The sequence below is a fragment of the Macrobrachium rosenbergii genome, chromosome 20 (assembly GCF_040412425.1).
Source record: "Macrobrachium rosenbergii isolate ZJJX-2024 chromosome 20, ASM4041242v1, whole genome shotgun sequence".
NCBI lineage: Eukaryota > Metazoa > Arthropoda > Malacostraca > Decapoda > Palaemonidae > Macrobrachium > Macrobrachium rosenbergii.
This window is the reverse complement of record NC_089760.1, coordinates 32,414,209-32,424,849: the sequence shown is the minus strand read 5'-3', so window position 1 is coordinate 32,424,849 and position 10,641 is coordinate 32,414,209. Positions and strand designations below refer to the sequence as shown.

The 10,641-nt window shown below is 37.3% G+C and overlaps 1 protein-coding gene across 6 annotated transcripts in view; it reads right to left on the bottom strand.

Annotated features, from left to right (window-relative positions):
• Positions 1 to 3,733: 3,733 nt before the first annotated feature.
• LOC136849223 (serine-rich adhesin for platelets) overlaps positions 3,734 to 10,641 on the bottom strand; it is an 87,247-nt gene continuing 80,339 nt past the window's right edge. For 4 of the 6 annotated variants that reach the window (XM_067122428.1, XM_067122425.1, XM_067122429.1 and 1 more), the window contains 3 exons: positions 9,674 to 9,922; positions 6,626 to 6,736; positions 3,734 to 6,448 (listed from right to left, as the gene is read on the bottom strand). In XM_067122428.1, coding sequence (XP_066978529.1) covers positions 5,960 to 6,448; positions 6,626 to 6,736; positions 9,674 to 9,922 — 849 coding nt within the window. In that variant the 3' untranslated portion in view covers positions 3,734 to 5,959. The remainder of the gene's footprint in view (positions 6,449 to 6,625; positions 6,737 to 9,673; positions 9,923 to 10,641) is intronic. The other 2 variants (XM_067122431.1, XM_067122427.1) reach the window with 1 other exon arrangement.

The following is a 10,641-nucleotide window of genomic DNA, read 5'->3' as shown; positions in this document are numbered from 1 at the left end:
TCAGGAAAATAAATAATAATAGCAGTTACAAATAAGTCAGTCAACCTTAAAATTTTATCAATCAATCAGTTAATCAATAATTTCCTGTGGCACCCACAGGGATGCATAAGGCCTGGATGAACTCACGCCACCACACTCTGTCCTGGGCTAACTCCTCAAGACCTCCCCAGCAATCGTCTCCTGCTTTCCACCTCATTTTATAGAACACCTTGATAGAATTGTAAGATTAAAAAGACAAGACAATCTAAATACAGGCAATCCCAGGTTATCACCGACGAAAACTGGTGATTCTCAGCGCCGAAAATTGCAGATTTCCACTTATTGGTGCTGATACATAGTTAACAGAGGCGCTGATCTTCGGTTATCGCGGATTTTCACTTATCGTCACGCCTTGGGAACAGAACCCCCACCGATAACCGAGGACCGCCTGTATTGAAAGGGGAACAACTGTGTTCCCATCAGTTGGAGAATACTGCATATATACAAGGTTATTAATGTTTAACTCAAGATTTAACATAAATGGGAAATTATAAAATTTCAAACTACAAAAGATAATAGACTGGATATACCCAAAATTAAAATCATCATATGCCATATTACTGGGGCAAAGCCATTAGGATTATCTAAATACTATGCTTCCAAGGATTATCTAAATGCTATGCTTCCAAAGCAAAACAAGTATTCAAAATCCAATAAACATAATTAGCCTTATTCTTGATACAACGTTAGTTGAAAGAAAAAAAGGCTTCAACTGCACACTACCTCACCCACAGTCACCATCTGCCTGGAACATCTCTCATTCTTCTGGAAGAGTGAGAGAAAGGGAGGAAGGCACTAGAGATTGATTAATGGTTTTAAAACTATATTGTTTCATATAAAAACCCATTAATCACAATTAGCATGAATCACAAATTATGAGGTTAAACAAATCTAAAGAAAAGTAATGTGGAGGCAGTCTACTTCAGAAATCCAGGTAGTTTCAATAAGTAGTAGATGCAATAAAAGATTGCTTTGAATAGTACAGTTTAATTGGAAACCAGTCATAGACCTTTCTTCCCTGACCCGTTTCAATAGACTCTGTTCAAAGTAAAACGAGACACTGTACTTGCAACCATTAGGAGTCTGACTTGATTCCTTCATTGGGTTTGAGGGAGAAGTATTTCCGAATCCTCGCCCGTCAATCATACCTCAAGTTCCTCCACTTCTTTCCCAGGGACTTCATACCCCTTCAGAGCAGACAGCTGTTGTGAGCTTCCAACCTCTCCCCAAGTATTCTCATGACTTCTCACCTTGGCTTCGACTAGGGCACTTTTGTTCAGGGTGTCTCCTTACGTCTGTTGACGATCGATTGGTCCTGGTGAGCTCTCACGTGCAGCATCTCTAGGAAAGGACCGACTTCTTGGATTTGGTTGCAGCCTGAGAGTTGCATGGACTTGAGAAGTCCTAACTCTCACCCAAGCAAGAATAAGTATCTGCGTGGCTAGATACAGAAGTGAGGTTGTCCTTGTCTCGACAGGGCAACCAGCTTGGCAGTTGCAAGCCATTCTTGGACAATGTCTCCTTCATTCCCTTCAGTTTAGATTGAAGGGTTCCTGGTCTTTGATAAGATACTCGCCATCCCTTCTCTTCCTCTCTCAGAGAAAAGAGAGACAGGGCTTAGCCTAATGGTTAGATAGGAATCTCCTTTTGGGGTCGGTTCACACACCCCTCCAGAGATACTTCATGCCTCATGGCATTAACCAGAACAGCACTCACCTGCACTTTAATAGGTTAGGTTGAATTAGGTTTAGTATTTAACCCTTCCTAACCAACCTAAACTGCACTTCAGTACCCTGGAACTTCTTAGCTATTCAAAAGCCTTAAGATCTGAGGATAGGCACTCCATGGTGTTGATAAGCAACAGTACCACGGTAGTTCCATAGTCAACAAGAAAAGGGGCTGGTGTCCTTTCATCTCCTCAATTTGATCGTGCAGTTGCACAGGTGGGTACACTCAGCACAGTGGTCAACCGGATGCATTCCAGGCAAGATGGATGTAAAGACAGACAAGTTCAGTCACTAGAGTCGGTGTTAGGGACATTTGGTCTCGGCACTTTGACATTCTGAAAGTATTTTTCGACCTTGGAAGACAGCCAAGTTAGACCTACAATCTCGACACACCGAAGCTGTTAGTGTTCAGCTCTGTTGTTCCGGACCTTGGGCACAAACAGCCAACGGCCATCCACGTTCATAGCACCGCTTCTCGTCCAATCAGCAAATTAAGCAACTTTGGTCTGGTCAGTACAGGGATGGATGACTGCCTGGGAACACCAGATGCTGTTGGCATGTATGAGACGTCTTTCGCATCCATGGTACAAGTCTGAGGCTTATGCCTTCCTACCATTCTGTCTGATTTGATGGGTGGTCAACAGGATGTGATCATTCTGAATCTAAGGACCTGACCCTCAAGCCTCAGTGCCAACGACTCCTCGTTAGTATTCCAGCTTGGCCAAGAAGCGGTGTCCAAGAGCACCATTTCTTTTGACTTGGTGTGATGGTCAAACAGACATATTCCACAGCTGACATGGTAGGCAACAGTAGTTCTGGGTGAGATTTCACAAGGTCAGGGGTATTGGTCTGTCCCTCACATTCAGGAAGAACCTGTCGGATAGGTACTGGGAACGGGAATGTGGTCACGACAGATCACATTCACCTTTTATCTTCAGGACGTTGCTCATAGATCCTTGGACATTTTTTCCTTGAGTTCTGTGGTGGCTGCTCAGCAGTCATGTAGCTCATCCGGCTCCCTTAAGGGACAGGTGGCATCTTGCCTAAGGTGTACGGCTGCAAAAAAAGAGGGGGTGTGAGAGACTGGCCTCCTCCTTTTGTCTTTTATACGCTTCCTGTCCCAGTGGGTAGAGGGACGGTTAGCAAGCCGTCGCGTGCTAGATGGGAATACGTGCAGGTGTTCTAGATGACTGAGTATCCTATTTGTAACCTAGCTCAATTTGGATTACTTAAATAGATGCAAGTCCTACCCTCTCTAGCAAAGGGAGAGAGGGACTGACAACAAACAAACCCACTGGTTTATCTTCATCTTCATTGTCTCTGACACTGGGTTCATCCAAGCCTTTTATGATGTTCCATTCCATTAATTTGAAATGCCCAGAAGTCCGGCTGTGATGTTCAACAGATCAGAGGGATGGGTCTCCTTCCTTTGCTCTTACATGACCAGGAAGATAGGCCCCAGATGAGGGTAACCATCAGTCAGAATCCTCCCACCAAGAAGCAAGTCTCCCTTGTGTAAAGACCAAAGGTTTGTATTCGTGTAGGAACAAACGACAAATTTTTTTAGTAATTTGTATTTTTCCTAACATACACACCTGAGGTCTTTACATAAATGGCCCATCTCTAGCCACCCCTCACTCTGCTACCTGGGCCAAAAGGTAAAGTGAATGTGTACCGACTGGATGGTGGGCTTCCTCCCCTATTGTCAATAGCCAACTACCAAAAACCACCTTGTTTTATGTTAAATGGCTGGTTCCAGCTTGTGCTGAAAGTAAATTGCCCATAAGTAAAGACCTCAGGTTTGTATGTCAGGAAAAATAAAAATGAGGTGCCAGAAGATTTATCCTAAAGTTAAAATCCAGGTTTGTTAGCTATGAAAAATAGAAAATAACTTAAATTTGTCGTTTTTGGTTGCCCACAAAATTACATAATCTGATTATGCATTCTAGGTAAATAATTTGAAGATCATTATTTCAATTCTATAATTCAGTTCAACAGAACATAAATCTTGTCATATGTATTTATCAGGATGTTAAACAGAAAAAAAATGAGAAATACAAATTTCATCCTAATAATTTACCATTCACATTTAAATGTAAATACTGTAATAACCGATGCATGCATGCATACATACAATGTAAAAATGTCACAAGGTATGCAAGGTTTGAATGAGCCATTCAGCATTATCATACTTATGTGTATTAACTATTGTCATGTTAGGCTATCTTGGTAAACATAATACTGTATTTCAAAAAAGTAGTTTGAAACTTTAGGTACATGGTGTCTCTTCTAGGTCTCACTAATCAAAAACAAACATTAAATGTGGCTGCACAGTGTAATGTATGCTCTGCCTGTATCATAAACCTAATTTTACACAAAAATTAATCCTTTATAAAAAAAAATTCTCATTAATACTGTTTTTCTTGCTTTGCATACTATACAGTAATCATTTCAATCACATTTTTATATTTGTAATTAAGAAAAGATATTTGATATTTTTTGTTTCTATGAAGATTCCCAGAAAGGACATGAAATTATTTGAAGTGAAAAATGAAATAATTTACCTGCTTGCAAATGTATCGGTTAACATCTGCTGGCTACTTCACATTCTATGTTAAAGTACACTTGGCTTTCGTTCCTGATAATTGTGACCTGATTAAAATCTGATGACTTACATGTAAATATTTACTATTTGTAAATATTCACTTCTCTCACAAAATTAAAATCTGAGTTTGGTGAAGTAACTAGCTTGCTGGATTTTTCGATTCGGTACTAGTTTCATCTATCTAAGCTGCCCAATATTCACTCAAGAAACAAAATGTGTAAGATACATCTTTTAAGATACATCTCTTACACAGGTGAAAGGCATATGTGGAAAAATTATTAAACAGTAAAATAATTTGGGAAAAACAATTGAAAAGTTACAGCCTGTGAAAGGAAGAAATGGAAGAATTTTCAAGGAAATAGCTTCAAACAACAAAGCCAATCCATTACGCAAACTAATTTCTAGAAACAAACAGCAGCCCAGTGCACATTAAACTACTTAAAAGAAGCTTACTGGCCCATTGGGACAGCTATAAAAAATGGCTTTACATGAAATAGACCTTCAATATATTAAAAAGCTGAACTTAATGAAGGTGTAGAAGCAGATATAGTATGATATTCCAACAATATTTATAGGTAAAGGCGCAAAGTACATGAAGTGAATTTTGGCAAGCCTGCATTTCCTGGCCTTGGCAAGCAAAGCTAAAAACACATCATGATGAATTTACTTGGGGACAGGGTTTCCAGATGAAGTTTCCTTAAAAATTATCTCCAAATGAGGATCCCCAAAACAGCATATAGCCAAGGTTCTAAAAGAGGTAAGCTTGAGCTTCACCCCCGACAATGGCAAGATCATATGTACAAGCATGGAAAAGTAACTAAATATATAATATTTTTGTGCTTGTGCTATCCTATCTGTAATTCAAAAAAATATTCTTAATATGGAAATATCACAGACATCTGAAAAGCAACCTCAGCAGAACAAAGATTGTAATCTCATCTTTGGTACACAGTAGTATATGAAATTACAAAGCACCTAGATTCATTATACAGTCTGTACTTACAAAAAGAGTTAAACTATATATGGCCCTTTGAAATATATGAAAATCTGTTTATTTGTATAAATTCAATATTCAACAGTCCCTGTGACCAACTGTTTTTTCATATAGTGCAGTAAACAAATTTTCTAAATACAATACATACAAAGCAAAGTATTACGTCTGTTAATGAAGAGCCATGCATAAAAATGAAAAACAATTGTCATGTCTGCTGAATATGGCTCCGAAATCCCAATTCACACAGGACACACAATTCTTACAGGAAGATCCCGTACCAGGCTGACTAGAAAAAAATATGGGATAACTACTGGCAACAGCAGTCAAGACTAAGTGGAACATGAATGATTAACATATTCCGAGGGGCTAAGAGATGAAACTACTCATACTAATATGATACAGAATACAGCTATGGCACAGAAATATTAGAATATACTGTAGTGAGAAAAGCATTTCAGCTAGATGTTTATGTATTTATACACGATTGTACTGGAATATCTCATTTCCCAATATTGGTTTTTATCAACTTAATTCTTAAAGAATATACCAAACAGCATACTTAGACTGGCATTATATATAGTGCACTACAACTAATTAGGGAACAATGGATTTTCTATTAGATGCTGAACCATCCTTTGAAAATGTATTTGAACGACTGCCAACCATTGGAGGGGTGGCAGTACTATCTATTTTTTTATTTGCAACACTACATGATCTACTTCGAAGGTCTGTGGCACTGGAAGTCAAGGTACGTGAAGAGGATGGACTAGTTCCTCTACCACTCATCATTCCATGATTACGACCAGATTCCCTCATTGGTGATCTTGCTGCTCGGCCCATTACTGCACTTCTTGAACGGGCAATTATATTACCATTTCTAGCATCAACCTGCTTACGTGGCTCAATTTTTTCAGTTTTAGGTACATGTGATGTAGGGGAACTAGTCTCAGTAAGATTAGGGGCTGAGGACTGGACTTCGCGTTGACTGCGGGTTGACCTCAGATTGCTTGTAATAGTGCCTCGTACTTCCGAACGCCTCGTTGGGGTCCTTGACCGTAAATCCGCCGATTGCGTTCGAGCAAACTGAAATAGTAACACTCATTATTTTAAAGTATGTAATTACATAAATTATGGTATTTTCAACTAAGATTAATTCCAAAGTAATAAAGTTGAAGTTGAAAAGCTTTAACAAGTTCTTATAAGAAAGTTTTACTGTGATAAACTATAACAGTGAAGAAAAAATTGAACACAAGCCCAAACCTTAGAACCATCTCCTGAACCCTCATTTAGAGAGGATAATGTTTGACCTCTTGGAGCTGAATTGCATTTTCTGTTTGAGATTTCATCTTCTGAGGCTGAGCTTCCTGTGGTCTAAAACATCAGAAGCATCAAGTTACTGTATAGATCCCATAGGACAGCAATTAGGCTACATTCTAGATGCTGATTACAAGGCATGTATAAAAAAAAGAAAAATAAGCCATTTTACATGAGCCATATTGATTATTAGGAAAAAAGCCAAACTAAGGATTACAAGAAAATAATATCTGTATGTTAGTATGACCAATGTTATATAAAAAGAGCGCTGCATGGATAAAATGCTCTGATGCTTTCCTAAGTGGAACAGAACATTCTAATAGCAAAAATCATTGCGTAGTTGCATGAAATGTAGCATTTCCTAATAAAAGAACTGCAAGAGCCAGTAAAATATTAATCATTACATAGCAAAAACACATTCTGTACTTAATTTGTAACTGGTCGGCTTTCTTGAGAAGTTTTGTCCCTTGTACATGGTGTACAAATGAAAGCCTACAAAGAAGCTTCTCATTCATAAACCCAACTTCTCGGTAAAATAACAAACTTTATTTAAAAGCAAAATCCAAGGCTGATGCCAAATAACAACCCGGCAACTCATTAAAACTCGCCTGGTATCTTCATCCACGAAAATGGGGAGAGGCGAAATACAAAGGTAAAAATCTTTTGTTACTAAGGATCAGAACCATACTGAATTTAATGGGATGGAGTAACAATTTTAAACCCAAAAAGATTACTATCACAGAGGGTATCAGGAAATAAAGCAATTTATAAAATTTTGCATGTCCAAAAAGAAATATTTAAAGAGCTTACGAAAGAAAAATTTACCCGTGGTTTTAGAAGAATAAACACTTACCATAAACTAAAACAAACATGTTAGTTATTTAAACTTTCCAGTATTCACCCATCATTGGTATACCACTAATCTGTAAGGGCAATCTGAATGTGCAGTATTATTGTTTTTCATATCTGCCCCAAAAATCTAAACACCTCCAGAGTTATTACCAACAGGAGCCAACAAACCTCTATAATTGCACTCAAGATACTGCCAAATACGTTCATTTAATTAAAATTATTATAAGTAATTAAACCAAAAACATTGTGCTGCATCATGTAATATTATAGGCGAACCACAAAATTCACAAGGAATATGTTCTTGGCACTGCAGAAGTTACTGAAATGAGCGAGTGTATTTATATAGTACAGTACAGTATATGAATTAAAACTTCTTGATATAACTTTACTGTTAACAAGGCTATGTTTTAGACAAATGGTACTTATGCTCCTAAATTTAAATTTATTAACAATCTGGGCACCTTATTTTGACAAATACTGTACAACTCTAGATCTAAATGACAGGGTTTAGTCATCATTTTGGGTTCTACTTCAGTTGATCTAACATACCCACATCTGCATTCTCAATATGTATTATTAACTACTTAATCTGACATCTCCTCCTTCGTTGTTTGCTTCATTACCTCCCCCATTCTTCCACTCCAATTGTCATTTTCTAGTTCCCCTATCTCTTTCATAACTATGAAGCTGGTATATGAATCTTGGCAGTTTCCAAGAGAAACTAGGTCATAGCTTACTTTACTCAGAATTCAAGAAGCTGGTTATATATGCTCTTTTGTTTAGGCTAATTACAAGCAATCTTTTTTATTGCAAGTAGAAGCTTTCAGACATGAGAAAGAACATGAATTCCTTTTTAATACACCGCAATTCAATCTTCTTTATCCTAAAAAATATTTCATATCAAAAGGTACCATGTGTGACTAATTAAGTAGTGTTGGGCTAGCATAGTGGTAACAAATTATCATCTCTCATATCAACTGGTCCAGCTCATCTGAAAAGAATAAGCTGGCCAATACTTGCACCAGTTATTATATTTTACTCTATAAAATTTACCTATTTGACTGAACAAGTGACAGGTGCCATGGCAGCTTTAAAGTTCTTTAAATAGAAAGCTAAGCGAGCACTATTACCCATTACCAAAGTAAACTGAGAGATGCTTTCAAGATCTAAATAAGGATATTTGACATAACATTGACCATGAACTAAAATAACACTGAAAGTAGATAATGAGTACAAACTTAGTCTAATTTAATTGAGTGCTACATATGTCAATGTCCAGTGGAAAAGACAACCTTTTTGGTTATGTTTGACAATAAGTAGAGTAATTAAAACCTTATTATAATTATGCCATATTTTACAATTTCCAGATGCTAAAACTAGTTTAGTTTTATGGTCCCTTGAAAACAGGTATCTTTTATTTGACTTGGTTGCTACTTTTATTGACTAATGTCTTATTTTTGTGAAGGGATGCTTTTCACACATGAGAAGATTTAATAATATCCTGTACTCCACTGGCCAAATGTGGGAGAGGTAGCTCATGACCTGCTAATTGTCAGCCAGTTTCCTTACCTTCAGTATTACTTGCCTAAAGTTTTTAAATGTATTTTGGTAATATTTTGGAATGACACTGTTGAAAAGATTCATCTGTTCCCTAGTTTACAGTTTGGCTTTTACAAGGGCCTGGATGCTTGTAATTCTCCTTTCTACTTCCCGTGCTGTACATAAATCCCTAGATTTTTATTATTAAGTTCTTATGATCAGTCTTGACTTCCTAAGGCTAAATATAGTTCATAAAATCAAGACAGGTGGTAGTTGAGGGAGCATTTCTTGGTGTAGTTTTATACTTGTATTTTTAACTAAACACTTGTAAAGGATAATTGCTGATGGCCACTATACGAAAATAATCTGGTGTTTCTCAGAATAGTATTCTTGGCCAACTACTATTTATAATTTTTTAAAATTTATTAATAAAGCAACGTTATTTTTTCATTCATTACTTAAATATATCAGATAAAGTGAGTGCAGTTGAACCTAAGTTGAATATGTTGTTAGTCAAGACAGTCTGTATGTTGACATAAGAAAGTCTTCAATTTTAAAATGGAAGCAAGCAACTTCAGCAAAATGAAACAACTCAAGACTTACGGTGTGGCTTGGTGTGCGCTGAAGTGGAGCTGCCCTTTTGGCTGGCTGTGAAGGTTCTGATGAGGCTGGTGTGCGTGGGCGAGAAGTTGATGGACCTTGAGCACTGTTGGGGGTTTGGGGGCGTGGGCAACCAGGACTGGGACGAGAGAGGGACCGCGTAAAGGTTGCGCCACGGGTGAACGTTCCAACTGGTGCTGCTCTCTTGTTACTAGACTGGGTATCTTCGTCTGTTGAAGTGTCATTATTAGCCTGAAATTTAACAATAAATAAATTGCAGTGATTAAATGGGTATAATATACAAAATATGCAATATTAAATTGGTGACAACTTAAAACTCTCATTAAATCAACTTTTCATGTAAGTGAAATCAAGACTGGATAAATGTTTAATTCATGACTACTTATGATTCATACCCCTAATTTACAACAGATAATGAAAAAGCATAAAACTGGTGTTGCAACTGCAGGATCAGCGATTCCAAAAATTTCTAATTTATTTCATTTCTGTGCTCAAGAAAAAAGATAAACAGTTGATCTCACCTAACAATATATGAAGGTTGTTCAGAAGGTTCTTACAATCTTCCAGAAAGAATAGTAGTAACTAGAATTTCTGGGGTGACTGCATATTACAACTATTGATATGACTATACAGAAGAATTAATTTGTCTACCTTTATTACATTATGGGCGGGGCCTTTGAAAGTAATTTGGTGCAAGAACATCTCAAATTAGAATTATATAAGGCCCAACTACGATTATGCATATGCAAAAGAAAAGTAAGAGCCCAGAGGAAATCCAGGAGGAGACAGAATCTCAACTGGCAATGACTCCCCTTTTTATTCTACATTTAAGAAGTGGTTGTTAAATTTAAGTGATGAAGGAACTACACATAAGATGACAGCTGGTCGAGACACCCCAGTACATCTACCACTGATGAATACAAGGGAATTTTCATTGCATGGTTTTGGAC